The sequence below is a fragment of the Pongo abelii genome, chromosome 12 (genome assembly GCF_028885655.2).
Source record: "Pongo abelii isolate AG06213 chromosome 12, NHGRI_mPonAbe1-v2.0_pri, whole genome shotgun sequence".
In the NCBI taxonomy this organism is placed as follows: Eukaryota; Metazoa; Chordata; class Mammalia; order Primates; family Hominidae; genus Pongo; species Pongo abelii.
The window spans coordinates 57,874,081-57,887,510 of NC_071997.2; the positions used below are offsets into that span (position 1 = coordinate 57,874,081).

Genomic DNA, 13,430 nt, shown 5'->3' on the forward strand with positions numbered 1-13,430 from the left:
CTGAGGACAGGGTGCCTCTCTCTGCCTGGTCTAGACCTGCCTCATATCACCCCTGGAGCATAGTTCACCAGCTGTGAAATATGACTGTGATACTGAGTAATCAGACAAAGGCTGGGTGGAGCGGGTACTTTATGAATACCACAGGGACAAAGGAAGGCTGCTTTTCTCACACACTGCTGAATCTCCGGATCTCCGCAAGGTCATAGCCAGTCACAGCAAAGGAGCTGCCTGAGGAATCACAAAATCGAGCACCACACAGCTGGGTGTCGGAGACACACTCACCATGACAGTGTTCCACCTGGGGGAGCAGAGGGCTGGTCAGGGCCTGCTGCCCCATGCTTGGGCCCCCCAAGTCCACCCACCCCATGACACATACCTCAATGTAGCCACTCTCTGGGCTTCTGCTGAGCTTCCAGATATGCACAAAGGTATCCTCACCTGCAGAGAGTAGCTGTGGAGGAGGAAGAGGGGGAGTCAGAATGCCCTGACAGGGGACAGGTATAAGCTGGAATCCCCAGTCCAGGTGCCCCAGGGGAGGGGGCTACACTGAGTTGCAAAGACAAGCCTGTGGTGTTCGCTGAACATTCCACTGCCAGGAAAAAGGGTATGTAGGGACAGAGGAGGAGACTGACCTTGCCCACCTCAGAAGCCAGGTCCAGGGCGCAGATGGCCCGGGCATGGGCATTGATCTGGACATGTAGATTCCCTGTAGTGGCCTCATACAGATGCACTTGTCCATTCCCATAGCCTGCTGCTATGATCCCCTGCCACAGCTGCACAGAGGGGCACGGGACTCTGCAAGGGTGACACCCAACTTTGTTTTGCCCAGATCAAATCCTACTCCCCAGCCTGAAGCTACCTCAGGAAGCCCTCTACCCCTTCTGCCTCACCTACCCAAATCCTGGAATGCGGGTCAATAATGTGAATTCTGGCCCTGACCGCCAGACACACAGCAAGCCTGAGTCATCTGCCGTCACCATGTCAGCCACACAGTCCTGAAGGGAAAGGCAAGATCAGCCCTTCCCTTTCTCCCCTGCTATGGTCCTGTATACAGGGCAGGAGGGGAAGGGAGGCAGTGTGTGCATCTTTGCCTCTCCAGGGAAAGGGCAAGGTGTGGAGCCCTCACTAGCTAGACCCATCAGCAACCACCCCTACCACCAGGGTTCCCTTGGGAAGCATGAACTGCTTTCCTTGAATTTCTTCATGGAGTCCCATCCCCCAATAACGTTAGGAGGGGGTGCATAATTGCCTCACTGGATGGATGACAAAACTGAGGCCACAGTGTCATGACCTTCTGGAGGTCTTGTAGTGAACCAGTCACAATCATGACTAGACCCTGGGCCCCTGCACCCCCAACACCACGCAGCCAACACAGCCTATGGGCCTAGCCCTATGCCAGGTACAATGGAGAATATGAATAAGAAAATATATACCCTCTTCTCAAGAGGTTTGCAAATTACTTGGGGAGACAAGAGTTGTTTTTTGAGGGCAGTGGCAATTCAGGTTTCAGCTAAGAGACATCAGTAGGAGCTAGAATATGGGGAAGGCTTCCTGGAGAAGATGCATGGCACTGGAGCTGGGCCTGAATAGGTGGGACTTGCTCTAGAGAAGGAAGCTGCACATTTCAGAGCTGGAAAATATCTTAGAAACCATTTGTTCCAACTCCTCATTTCACAACAGTATTATAAAGTCTTAGTTAACTATAAAATACTACATAAATGTAAAGTATCTCTGGCTTTATCACTGAACCTGGTTGCTGAAGACTAGGAAAATGCAGATTTGCCCAAAGCCATCCACCTGTTTAGTGGCAGAGCCAAGACTCAAAGCCAGGTCCCCTGCCTCCCAGGGTGGGGAAGGCTCCCAGGTGGGTAGGGGAAGTCCACTCACCTGTCCCTGGGCAGGCTCGGTGGCAATGTCTGTGATTGGCATCTGGTGCCCAGCCAGCTCCTCACTCAGTACAATGTTGGGACCCTTTGCTGGGATGTCAAACACCAGCACCCGGCCTGACCACGTTCCTGTATCCAGAACCAGTACTCCAGTGATGACTTCCTGACCCTCCTGGGTCTCCAGCCACCATACTCAACACTTACTCCATCCCAGAAACCTTAGTAACAAAACCCCTTCTCACTGTTCCAACAGCCATGCCCCTTCATTCACTAGCCTCATCTTATCCCACCCTGACCCTCTGAACCCTTCCATGGTTTACTGGAGTCTCTGATTCCACTCCACTTCCACGCTTCCCTCTAACTTTCCACAATTTCCTCAGGCCCTCATTATCCTCCTGGCTACAGCCCACATGCCCCAGCACCCCTCCATGCCCTGCCCTTGGCTCCCTCACCCACACAGATGAAGTGGCCACTGGCAGCAATTCCCCGGGCAAACACAGCCTGTACTGAATATGAAAGGCGAGAATGATCAGAAATATCCCCTCCTGCAGCCGTAGCAAACACTCCCTGCCCCCACCCTACTTGGTCCTGCAGGTACCTGGGGAGGCATCTCCAGAGTCCAGTGCATGCCAGTAGACCATGGTGTAGCCATTGGACTCGTACATCTGGAAGACCGGGGCAAGAACCAGGGGGCATAACCCAACTGACCTCTGCTGAGTACTTTACATATCCATGTTAGCCTTAGCCCATTTAATCCTCAAAACAAATCTGGGATGTAGGTACTATTTTTATCCTATTTTTTTCAGAGGACAACAGTGAGAGTGAGAAGTTAATAGTGTAAGGACATACAGCTACTAAAGGGGCAGATACTGGAGGTGGCATTTGGAAACTGGAAAAGATGGAAAGATTGAAGATAAGAAATAGAAAAAGAGTGAGTGGGCCAAGCATGTGAAAATTCTGGAAGCGTTTAGAGGCAAGTGGGAAAGTCTGGAAGCCTGGCAGGGGAGCTGAGAAGGCTCTGGTGGGGCAAACAGGAGAGTCCTCTTCTTACCTGTATTCCTCGATGTGAGGTGAGTACCAGCAGCACTCGGAAGGGGAGGACACACCAGTGGACCTGGAGGGAGGTGCATCAGTGTAGGGAGAAAATCAAAGCAGGGAAGATGAGATTTCTTTTTTTGGGGGGGGGATGGAGTCTTGCTCTGTGGCCCACGCTGGAGTGCAGTGGCTCCATCTCAGCTCACTGCAACCTCAGCCTCCTGGGTTCAAGCGATTCTACTGCCTCAGCCACCCAAGTAGCTGGGATTACAGGTGCACGCCACCACACCCGGTTAATTTTTTTGTATTCTTAGTAAAGAAGAGGTTTCACCATGATGGCCAGGCTGGTCTCAAACTCCTGGCCTCAAGTGCCCGTCTCGGCCTCCCAAAGTGTTGGGATTACAGGCGTGAGCCACCGTGCCCGGCAGGAGAGGGGAGATTCTGAGGTTAGGACATGCCTGCTCCTGAAGGTTTGGAGAGAAAAGGCTGGGGGTAGGACGGGGTTCAGCAACATCACTCCCAACTCCATGCCTCACCTGAGTGATAAGTGGGGGGCTCACTCCAGCACCCTCCTTAGCATGGAGCTGGCGCTGGGCCAAGGGCACACCCTCAGGAGCAGCGCTGAGAAGCTGGGCGCTTGGTCCATGAACCACGCCAAAATACGTGAGGTTGCGAGCCGGCAGCTGCAGCACACTGAGGTTGTTGCACAGGGCGGCGGCCGAGCCTCGCAGGGGAATGGAGCGCTCCCAGCGGAACATCCTGTGTGGAGGTGCAGCCGAGTTACCAGGCGCGCTACAAACAGACGCAGCGGAGATGCCCGAAGGCGGCTATCATCGAGCATTTCGGAAGATGCCTGAGACTGGGTCATAGGATGCGGTGCCCAGAGGACGGTGATGGGGGAGGGTCACATGGCGTGGGGAGGGTCTCGAGGAGCAAGACAGGGGAGTCCCAGGGCTGTTTTGGGGCGACGGGGGAATCGCAGAGGAGGAATGGCGATGACACAGGACCACCCGATGGCCCCAAGCCCGCGAGCCAAATAAGTGTGATGAAGCCCCCAAGGCTTTCTCCCTCGGCTCGGATCCCTGAAGCCCCCGGCCTAGATCAGAGGTAACACCTGCAGCCCCAGATCGGCTCGCCTGACTCCTGGTTCGTAGGGTCCGTCCAAATCCGCCGCCACCATAGAGACGACGCACGTACGCACGGCCCTTGGGCGGGGTAAGCGGCCGGAACGTGCCGCGGGCGGCGCGGTTGCCGGGGCAACTGTGGGCGGGGCGAGCGACCCCGAGCCCGTGGTTGCCGAGGCGACTGTTAGGTGGCTTCGCGGCCCGGATGCAGCAGAAACACCGGCGTTCTGCGACCGCGTTGGCAATGGCGCACGAAGGCTCGGTGAGCTTCAGTTCAACTGGGGATGCGCCAGAGCCAGGGTCGGCCGTTAAGGTCGGTGTCGGGAACAGTGGGCTGGCTCTGGGCCGCCCAGTGCCCCTACTTGCTCCCGCCCACCGCGCGGGAGTTTAGATGACCAAGGAAGCCACGTCGATACTCGGGCAGAAAACCTGCACCTGCACGGTGCCCACTCAGACGCTTTGTTACACTCAAGCCATGAGGGAAAGGGACAGTGGGTGGTGTAGAGCCCGAGAACAGGAAGTGGATTTTGAAACAGCTAATGAATGTAGTAAGTCTCTTACATGGTGGTGCGTATTTAAATGGATAGGCATTTAGAGAGAGAAGATAATAGTAAAAATCTATTTCGAGAATTTCAAGAGGAAGAAATATATTAAATAATTCAGAGATTGCACTTGAAAGTCAAATTGTTTAAGAACCAATCAATTTTAAAATAAAGAAAACGGGGCCGGTCTCAATGGCTCACGCCTGTAATCCCAGCACTTTGAGAGGCTGAGGCGGGCGGATTGCCCTAGCTCAGGAGTTCAAGACCAGCCAGGCCAACATGGCGAGACCCCGTCTCGACTAAAATACAAAAAATTAGCTGGATGTGGTGGCGCGGTGCCTGTAATCGCAGCTACTCGGGAGGCTGAGGCAGGAGAATCGCTTGAACTCTGGAGGCGGACGTTGCAGTGAGCCGAGATCGCGCCACTGCGCTCTAGCCTGGGTGACAGAGAGAGACTGTCTCAAAAAAAAAAAAGAAGAAAAAAGAAAACGGATTTGAAGAGCCTTTGTGCAAAAATATATCTGTCCCTTCTGGTCGCCATCACGGGTGTCAGATGCAAGGCTGGGAGGGGAGGTCTAAGGAACCAACTCTCTTTACCCAGTCCAGTCAGCCCTGCTCTAGTCAAGCGTGGCCTGGGCTGTGGGCCACTCCTGGTGCTTGCTACAGGGCTGTTCTCACTGGTGGATAGGGTTAATGAGACTTAAGGGATTTTGAGTTCTGCAAGACTTAGGAAACAGCAGATTTGGGGGGATAATGAATTTTAGGAAACAGATATGAGACAAGGTTTTAGCGGGGCAATAGGCAAAGGTTTGGGAAGATCACATTTGGAAGTACATTTTGGAAGGAACCAGGTTCAGGGAGACTGTTGTGGGGAATTGAGGGAGCTCCCAAGAGATTGTTTGTAAACTTTTTATGTCCCTAAAGTGAGTTTTGGGGACTAGTCTTTTTTTTTTTTTTTTTTTTTAAGTGATTACAAAAGGAAACAAACTCATTGTAGAGAACTTACAAAATAGAAAAGAGCATAGGAAGGAAAGGTATCCTCTGTTATCATTTTGATGTTTTCCTTTTGTTGAACACATAGTGGTTTACATATATGAGATCATAATTGGTATGTAAGTTTGTATCCTGCTTCTTTCAATTAATATTACATCATAAACATTTGCTTTATGCCATTGCAAATTCTTTCTAAAGATTACCTTTAATGGCTGGGTTGGTGGCTTATGCCTGCGAGGTGGGCAGATCACTTGAGGCCAGTTCAAGACCAGCCTGGCCAACATGGCGAAACCCCGTCTCTACTAAAAATAGAAAAAAAATTAGCCGGGCCTGGTGGCAGGCACCTGTAATCCCAGCTACTCCGGAGGCTGAGGCAGGAGAATTGCTTGAACCTGGGAGGTGGAGGTTGCAGTGAGCCGAGATCTTGCCACTGCACTCCAGCCTGAGTGACAGAGCAAGATTCCGTCTCAAAAACAAAAACAAACAAACAAAAAAAGATTACCTTTAATCATTGCATAATATTTCAGTATATATAGCAGTCAATTATTTATTCTCTTTTTAAAGACATGTTTTCAATATTCTGCTATTATAAAAATACCACAGAGAATTTGTTGGAGAATATATTTTTATCTTCATTTCAGAAAATGCCTTTTGGTTGTATTTATAGAACTGAAATTGCAGGGTTGAAGAAGTGAAAACATTTTTAATGTCTTCATGCATACTGTTGCAGCATGGTATCACACTAAACCTTTGCCAATGCTGAGTATTCTTGTTTTTAAAATAATTCCAATTTGATGAACTAGAAATCAGAATCTCAATACTATATTTATTAGACATCTACAGTCTCTCTCTTGTGAAATGTCATGTCCTTTGATTATCTTTGGGATCTTAAATGGTTTTTCTTCTTATAGTTTAAATTTTTATTGCAATATAGCCCAAGCTGGACTTGAACTCCTGGGCTCAAGCAATTCCCCTGCCTCAGCCTCCCGAGCAGCTAGTACTGTGGGTGTGCGCCACTGTGCCTGGCCATTTTTCTTCTTCTATTTTTTATTAGTTTTTTTTTTTTTTTTGAGACAGAGTCTCGCTCTGTCACCCAGGCTGGAGTTCAGTAGCATGATCTCAGCTCACTGCAAACTCTGTCTCCCGGGTTCCAGTGATTCTTGTGCCTCAGCCTCCCTAGTAGCTGGGATTACAGGTGCCCACCACCATGCCTGGCTAGTTTTTGTATTATTAGTAGAGACGGGGTTTCACCATGTTGGCTAGGCTGGTCTCGAACTCCTGACCTCAAATGATCCACCCCCCTCGGCCTCCCAAAGTGCTGGGATTACAGGCGTGAGCCACTGCGCCCGGCCATTTTTTTTTTATATGAGCTTTTAATTTACTCGGGGATATTTATCTTTTTTCATATTTGTTGCAAATGTCTTCGAGAGGCTCTGGAGTCAGACAGACTTGCATGTGAATGCATTCTGACTTCACTACCTCCTACTTGTATGATACTGGGTAAATTACCATAAAATGGAGATAAGAATAGTTGGTTAAAAAAAAAAAAAATGTAGAGAACTTTTTAAGCTCCCCTGAGCCGGGGCTGCGCTCTTCTAAGTGGGACTCCGAGCCTGGGCTATTTCTGGCGCTGGCGGCTCCAGGAAGGCATCCGCATTTGCAACCAGGGGCGGCTGCGGTGGAGACTGGCCTGTCCTCAGCGCCCAGCACTGCTGCTCCCGGCAAACCGGAGCATGCACCGCAGGCTGGCGGCCGAGTTTGCCCATCCCAGCCATCACTTTTCCACGTAATCCTTAGAGAAGGGAAGATGAGAGAGTCGAGCTCGAAGTCCAGTCAGCCCTTGGCCTCCAAGCAGAAAAAGGACGGCACTGAGAAGCGGGGCCGTGGCAGGCCGCGCAAGCAGCCTCCGGTGAGTCCCAGGACAGCGCTGGTAGGGAGTCAGAAGGAGCTCAGCGAAGTGCCAACACCTAAGAGACCTCGGGGCCGACCAAAGGGAAGCAAAAACAAGGGTGCTGCCAAGACCCGGAAAACCACCACAACTCTGGGAAGGAAACCAAGGGGAAGACCCAAAAAACTGGAGAAGGAGGAAGAGAAGGGCATCTCGCAGGAGTCCTCACTGGAGGAGCAGCTTCCTTCTGGGACTGGACAGCTTTGATCCACTCCCAACCCCCAACCCCCCACCTCCCACCCCCCACCCCTTCCCCATACCCACCATCACCACCGCCTTCGGCCACCACCCTCATCTTCCACCTGCGCCTTCACCACCACACTACGCAACACACCAGCCGCTGCAGGTCCCTATGGGCCGAGTGAGGAGGACTTTTCCCCTGGCCTCTTCCCACCCCCACCCCCCGTCCACCCACTCATATACATGTGCCCTCCTGGACAAGGCTAATGTCCCGCTTAGCCGCACCCTGCACCTGCTGCGTCCCTGATCCCATGGTGGTGAGGACATTGCTCTCTGGGCTTTTGGTTTGGGGGTCACCTCTCTGCTCCTCCACTGTTGCCTCTGGCTTCCCATAGAGGGGCCTGGGAGGGTTCCCCTGGCCTTAAAAGGGGCCCAAGCCCCCATTCTGGCACACCCCACTCCACTGTCCTGGCAGCAGCAGGTGTGGCCAATGGAGGGGGGTGCTGGCCCCCAGGATTCCCCCAGCCAAACTGTCTTTGTCACTACTTGAGGCTCACACCTTTCATCTTTCCCCACCTTCCCTAGTCCCTGCACTAGGTTGGACAGCCCCCATTGGCTACAGGAAAGTGGGAGGGGTGTGAGTCCCCTACTCCCTCTTCGCAGTGGTCCCATCCCCCTTACCCTCTGCCTGGGATCTGAGTACATATTGCAGTGATGGAGATGCAGTCACCTATTGTCCAGGTGAGGCCCATGAGCCCTGTGGCAGCTACCTGAGGTGGGCTGGGGCTGCTCCCCCAACCCTACTTTGCTTCTACCACTTGGCCATTTTCCCCTCCTCAGATGGGGCACCAATAACAAGGAGCTCACCCTTCCCACTCCCAGCCCTCCTGCTCCTGCCACCCCCCCAGGTTCTGGTTCCATTTTTCCTTTGTTCACAAACTACCTCTGGACAGTTGTTTTGTTTTTGGTTAAATGTTCCATTCTTTGACATCCGTCATTGCTGCTGCTAGCAGTGCCAAATGTTCATCCACACTGCCTCCTGCTCTGCCCACGATCCCCTCCCCCAAGTTAGTCTTAGTGGAGAAGAGGGGCTGGGGCAGGGCAGGCTGGGTGACCGACTACTCCAGTCGGGGCCCTGCCCCTAGGATGCTGCAACAGAGAGAGCAAGGGGGCCCAAATCCACCATAAAGCATGTAGGGGCCACCTGCTCCCCCTGGTCTGTCAGGGAGGGGTAGCCATGATTTGTCCCAGCCTGGGGCTCCCCCTCTGGTTTCCTATTTGCAGTTACTTGAATTAAAAAAAAAATCCTTTTCTGGAAAACAAAATGTAGAGAAGACTCTAAATAGCACCAATAATTCCAGGACTGTTTACTGAATTGTCTTTCTCAAGTAATTTGAACACTCAAGAATTTTGAACACTTTGCACTGGTATAAGAGCCATGAAGTTAAACCTTCACATTGCCTGGGCTTGCTCACTGTGTGCTCCTAAGCAAGGATGGGTAACTTCTGTCAGACTTCAGTTTATTTTTTCTTTTTTCTTTCTTTTTTTATTTTTTTGAGACGCAGTCTCGCTCTGTTGCCAGGCTGGAGTGCAGTGGTGCAGTCTCTGCACACTGCAGCCTCCATCTCCCAGGTTCAAGTGATTCTCCTTCCTCAGCCTCCTCACTTCGGTTTCTTTATCTGTCAGTTGTGGTTAGTGGGCTGTTAATGAAAATTATTAGGTCAAACATCTACTAAGTATCTGTCACATAGTAGGCTCTTCGTCAATTGGCCCTTTTCCTTCCGACTAGACAACTTGAGAAAGCTTCCTCCTAGCCTATAGCTACTCTTCCGTTCCACTTCTTGGTTTCCTGCTCTGACTGCCCTGTTTTGTTCTCACAGAGGCAGGAGAGGCAGGTCCGAGACCGCGGGGTGACCCGGTCCAAGGCGGAAAAAGTGCGGCCGCCCACTGTGCCAGTGCCGCAGGTGGATATTGTACCTGGGCGGCTCAATGAGGCCGAGTGGATGGCGCTTACGGCCCTCGAGGAGGGCGAGGACGTGGTAGGGGACATCTTGGCCGACTTGCTGGCTCGAGTCATGGACTCTGCTTTCAAAGTCTACCTGACTCAGCAGGTGGGCCGGGATCCGGGTCCTTCAGACTCATCTCCTCCCTCTCCCGCCCCTCCCTGCCGACCTGAGATCCTCTCTCGCCTCCGCAGTGCATTCCATTCACCATCAGCCAGGCCCGGGAGGCCATGCTGCAGATCACCGAGTGGCGCTTCCTGGCCCGGGACGAGGGAGAATCTGCAGTAGCTGAGGACCCCACATGGGGTGAGGACGAGGAGCCTTCGGCGTGCACGACGGACTCCTGGGCTCAGGGTTCAGTGCCCGTGCTGCACGCGCCCACCTCGGAGGGCCTGGAGAACTTCCAAGGCGAAGTACACTCCTCAGGAGCCTCTCCGGACTCCTCTGCCATTACTCCTGCTCTCCACTTTCCGACATCTCACTGCCCGAGTGCATTCCCCCAGGACCCTGGGGGCGTGGACCGGATCCCTTTAGGAAGGTCGTGGATGGGTCGAGGCTCCCAGGAGCAGATGGAATCTTGGGAACCTTCTCCGGAGCTGAGAGTCACCTCGGCCCCTCCTCCCACATCAGAGCTGTTTCAGGAGGCAGGGCCCAGAGGTCCTGTAGAGGAAGCGGACGGCCAGTCTAGAGGCCTCTCCTCGGCCGGGTCCTTGAGCGCGAGCTTCCAACTGTTGGTGGAGGAGGCGCCTGCCGACGATGCCGACCCTTCTCTGGATCCGTACCTGGTAGCCAGCCCCCAGGCCTCAACCGAGATGGGACACCCCCTCGGCTTCCATTTGTCGTTGGAGGACCTCTGCTGTTGCATGCCCCAACTGGACGCGGCTGGGAATCGGCTGGAACTCAGGTCAGAGGGTGTGCCCTGCATCGCCTCGGGCGTGTTGCTGTCCTACCCCTCTGTGGGCGGCGCCACCCGCCCCTCCGCGTCCTTCCAGCAGCAGCGGGCCGGGCCCTCGGATGTGCGGCTGAGCGCCCACCACCACTGGATGCGCCGCAAGGCGGCCGTGAAACGCCTGGACCCTGCGCGGCTCCCGTGCCACTGGGTGCGCCCTCTGGCTGAGGTCCTGGTCCCAGACTCTCAAACACGCCCCTTGGAAGCCTACCGCGGACGCCAGCGGGGCGAGAAGACCAAGGCCCGGGCCGAACCCCAAGCCCTCGGCCCCGGCACCCGTGTCTCCCCGGCAGCGTTCTTCCCTCTCCGGCCAGGCATTCCTTTCCGTGCCTTGGACTCGGGCCCCGCACTCCTGTTCCCCACTTTAAATTTAGGCCTATCGTCGCCATCCCTCGAGTCAAAGCTTCCACTCCCCAACTCCAGGATCCGCTTCCTCACCACACACCCGGTGCTCCCTGATGTGGCCCGCAGCCCCAGCCCCAAGGTGTGGCCCAGTGCCAGGTGGCCCAGCGGTTGGGAGGGGGAGGCCGAGCTGCTGGGCGAGCTGTGGGCTGGCCGGACCCGCGTGCTTCCACAGGGTCTGGAGCTGGCAGACAGCCTGGCAGATGGCCTCGATCCTGGCAGATGGCCTCGAACCACACCCCCGGTCCTTGAAGCCACTTCCCAGGTGATGTGGAAGCCGGTGTTGCTGCCAGAAGCCCTGAAGCTGGCCCCTGGTGTGAGCATGTGGAACCAGAGCACCCAGGTGTTGCTCAGCTCTGGTGTGCCTGAACAGGAGGACAAAGAAGGTAGCACCTTTCCTCCCGTTGAGCAACACCCCATCCAGACAGGTGCCCCAAAGCCCCAGGTGACCGTAGCACAGCTAATGAAGAACTCAGCCCCCAAAGTGTGGTCACGCTCCTCTAAGCCTGCTGCCTCCCTCTGATCCCTGAGCCTCTGGCAGTAGTAACTGGCCCCTCCCTCTGCTTGCCAGAAATAAACACCTGAGTTGCCTTAGGAACTAGTCTGATGTTTCTTGTCAGTTTCTTCCAAGGGTGTCCACCCTCTCACTGAACCCCAAGGGGAGCAGTTATCCTGCAGGCCTAGAAGAAGATAGAACCAGGGTTCAGGAAATAACCCTCTCGCCACCCTTAGGAGACCCTGCATTAGGGCCAAAGCTGCCCCATTGCAGAGGCATTCTAGAGAAACCCCTGTCCCCCAAAGGAGTAGACGTAAGGGCTGCCAGCGGGTCTGGCTCTGTAGAGAGAACTTCGAGTCTCCTTTCAGTAGGGGAGGAAGGAGAAGGCCCTGCATAAGCACAGAGTGATTCGAGATATGAAGAACTTGATTTCTTGCTTCCCTGGTCCCTGGAGCTTGGTCGCTTCACCTTAGACTGCAAATCCAAATTTCACTTTTGAAGTTAAGGAGGAACTCTCAAATTCAAACAGTATATTGAACAAACTCAAGAGTCAGTGCCTCCTTAAATTTTATCTTAGGCTCCACACCTGCCTCATTGCTAGTCTCCATTCTGCCCAGATTTATCCTGCACCCACTTCCTCCTATAGCATTTCCCCAGCAGGCCCAGGAAGTTTCTGCTATGTTGCTGTGGGCTGCACTCTGCATCCTGGTCTGCGGCGCTGGCTCTGTCTTCCTTATTCTGGTCCTCTTCGACTACATGTGCAGCTCTGGCAGAAGTCTCATCCCTGGGGCCTCCAGTGCTGCTCCACAGATCTGACTGGGAAAACAGCCATAGTGACTGGGGCCAACAGTGGTGAGTGCTCCTCCCACCCTGAATCCTCACTATGGGCCTCAGCCTCCAACAACTCTCACAGGGAAGGCAGGGAAGAGCATCCACTATCAACACCCTTGTCCCTCCCCTAGAGTGTCCCTTGTTCACTGTAGTCACCACCCAGCCAAAGCTGTCCTCCCACAGGCATCGGGAAGGTTGTATCCCAGGACCTAGCTCGGTGTGGGGCCCAAGTGATCCTTACTTGTCAGAGCAGGGAATGTGGACGGCAAGCCCTGGCTGAGATCCAAGCAGCCTCAAACAGCAACCGCCTCCTGCTTGGTGAGGTGGACCTTAGCTCCATGACCTCTATTCAGAGCTTTGCCCAGAGGCTTCTACAGGAGAATCCTGAGATACATCTGCTGGTAAACAATGCTGGAGTCAGTGGTATGTGCCTTGGCTTGCTTTTCCAAACACATTTCTGCAGCCTCCTTTCTAGCTCAGGAACTCTAAAACAAGTATCCTCAAAGCCTAACCTATGCAATCTCACCAAAACACTCTAATCCATACCCTCCCCTAAAAAGCCGACATTGAGTTATAGCCTTAAACTTCATTGCCCCCATCTTTGCATGTACATGCCCCTGTGGCATTTCTGCTGAAGATAATATGTCCCTCCCAGACCTTGTCTCCCTCAAGGTGGTCCCTTTATCACTCAATGCCAGTGTTTTCATTTCCTCCCAGGATTCCCCAAGACACTTACCCCAGAGGGCCTGAATCTCACCTTTGTCACTAACTATGTTGGGCCCTTTCCGCTCACAAATCTACTCCAAGGTAAGGAAGGATGGGCACCTTCTGTGCTGCCCTCTTCCCTGTACCCCTGGCATTCTAGTAACTGTCTCCCAGGACCACCTCTTGCCTCTTGGCACCCAGCTGTTTGCTGAGTGGTGACCCAACACACTTTTTGTGTCACACATCAGGGAAGCCCAGCTGGCACAAGTCAGTATTAGAAGGCTGGTAGAAGAATCATTCAGCCCAAAATATAATCAGCAAGGGAATATGAGATCC

General features: G+C 53.5%; 3 protein-coding genes across 14 annotated transcripts; 2 read left to right on the forward strand and 1 right to left on the reverse strand.

Moving 5' to 3' along the window:
• Nucleotides 1-112: 112 nt before the first annotated feature.
• On the reverse strand, nucleotides 113-4,176 carry WDR54 (WD repeat domain 54). 4 transcript variants are annotated; one of them, XM_054548036.2, is made up of 10 exons: nucleotides 4,036-4,176; nucleotides 3,458-3,680; nucleotides 2,938-3,000; nucleotides 2,485-2,551; nucleotides 2,339-2,392; nucleotides 1,888-2,015; nucleotides 895-995; nucleotides 642-795; nucleotides 377-451; nucleotides 113-298 (listed from the first exon to the last, which is right to left on the reverse strand). In XM_054548036.2, exons 2-10 carry the CDS (start codon nucleotides 3,677-3,679, stop codon nucleotides 167-169), a joined length of 996 nt encoding a protein of 331 aa, XP_054404011.1. In that variant the 5' UTR covers nucleotide 3,680; nucleotides 4,036-4,176; the 3' UTR covers nucleotides 113-166. The 4 variants fall into 4 exon arrangements, with proteins under 4 accessions (XP_054404011.1, XP_002811916.1, XP_054404009.1 ...); XM_002811870.4 differs by having other exon boundaries at nucleotides 633-795; XM_054548034.2 differs by having other exon boundaries at nucleotides 633-795; nucleotides 4,058-4,174.
• On the forward strand, nucleotides 4,150-11,663 carry C12H2orf81 (chromosome 12 C2orf81 homolog). 8 transcript variants are annotated; one of them, XM_063713593.1, is made up of 4 exons: nucleotides 4,157-4,358; nucleotides 9,589-9,819; nucleotides 9,906-11,144; nucleotides 11,238-11,663. In XM_063713593.1, exons 1-4 carry the CDS (start codon nucleotides 4,251-4,253, stop codon nucleotides 11,583-11,585), a joined length of 1,926 nt encoding a protein of 641 aa, XP_063569663.1. In that variant the 5' UTR covers nucleotides 4,157-4,250; the 3' UTR covers nucleotides 11,586-11,663. The 8 variants fall into 8 exon arrangements, with proteins under 8 accessions (XP_024098057.2, XP_063569661.1, XP_063569663.1 ...); XM_063713595.1 differs by having other exon boundaries at nucleotides 4,160-4,307; XM_063713597.1 differs by having other exon boundaries at nucleotides 4,235-4,593.
• LOC112131995 (high mobility group protein HMG-I/HMG-Y) lies at nucleotides 4,587-7,777 on the forward strand. 2 transcript variants are annotated; one of them, XM_024242119.3, is made up of 2 exons: nucleotides 4,587-7,489; nucleotides 7,523-7,777. In XM_024242119.3, the coding sequence occupies exons 1-2, from the start codon at nucleotides 7,388-7,390 to the stop codon at nucleotides 7,733-7,735; spliced, it is 315 nt and encodes a 104-aa protein (XP_024097887.1). In that variant the 5' UTR covers nucleotides 4,587-7,387; the 3' UTR covers nucleotides 7,736-7,777. The 2 variants fall into 2 exon arrangements, with proteins under 2 accessions (XP_024097887.1, XP_063569672.1); XM_063713602.1 differs by having other exon boundaries at nucleotides 7,247-7,777.
• Nucleotides 11,664-13,430: the final 1,767 nt, after the last annotated feature.

Bases quoted from the DNA above. Each gene is read 5' to 3' on its own strand.
- WDR54 (XM_054548034.2), bottom strand. From the start codon at position 4,101: ATGGTGGCGGCGGATTTGGACGGACCCTACGAACCAGGAGTCAG. The intron at 3,001-3,457 runs GTGAGGCATGGA...ACCTCCCTCCAG, and splicing joins GCCCCCCACTTATCACTCAG to GTCCACTGGTGTGTCCTCCC. The intron at 2,393-2,484 runs GTACCTGCAGGA...TTTCATATTCAG, and splicing joins CTCTGGAGATGCCTCCCCAG to TACAGGCTGTGTTTGCCCGG.
- C12H2orf81 (XM_024242289.3), top strand. From the start codon at position 4,251: ATGCAGCAGAAACACCGGCGTTCTGCGACCGCGTTGGCAATGGCGCAC. The intron at 4,359-9,588 runs GTCGGTGTCGGG...TTGTTCTCACAG, and splicing joins AGCCAGGGTCGGCCGTTAAG to AGGCAGGAGAGGCAGGTCCG. The intron at 9,820-9,905 runs GTGGGCCGGGAT...TCGCCTCCGCAG, and splicing joins AAGTCTACCTGACTCAGCAG to TGCATTCCATTCACCATCAG.
- LOC112131995 (XM_063713602.1), top strand. From the start codon at position 7,388: ATGAGAGAGTCGAGCTCGAAGTCCAGTCAGCCCTTGGCCTCCAAGCAG.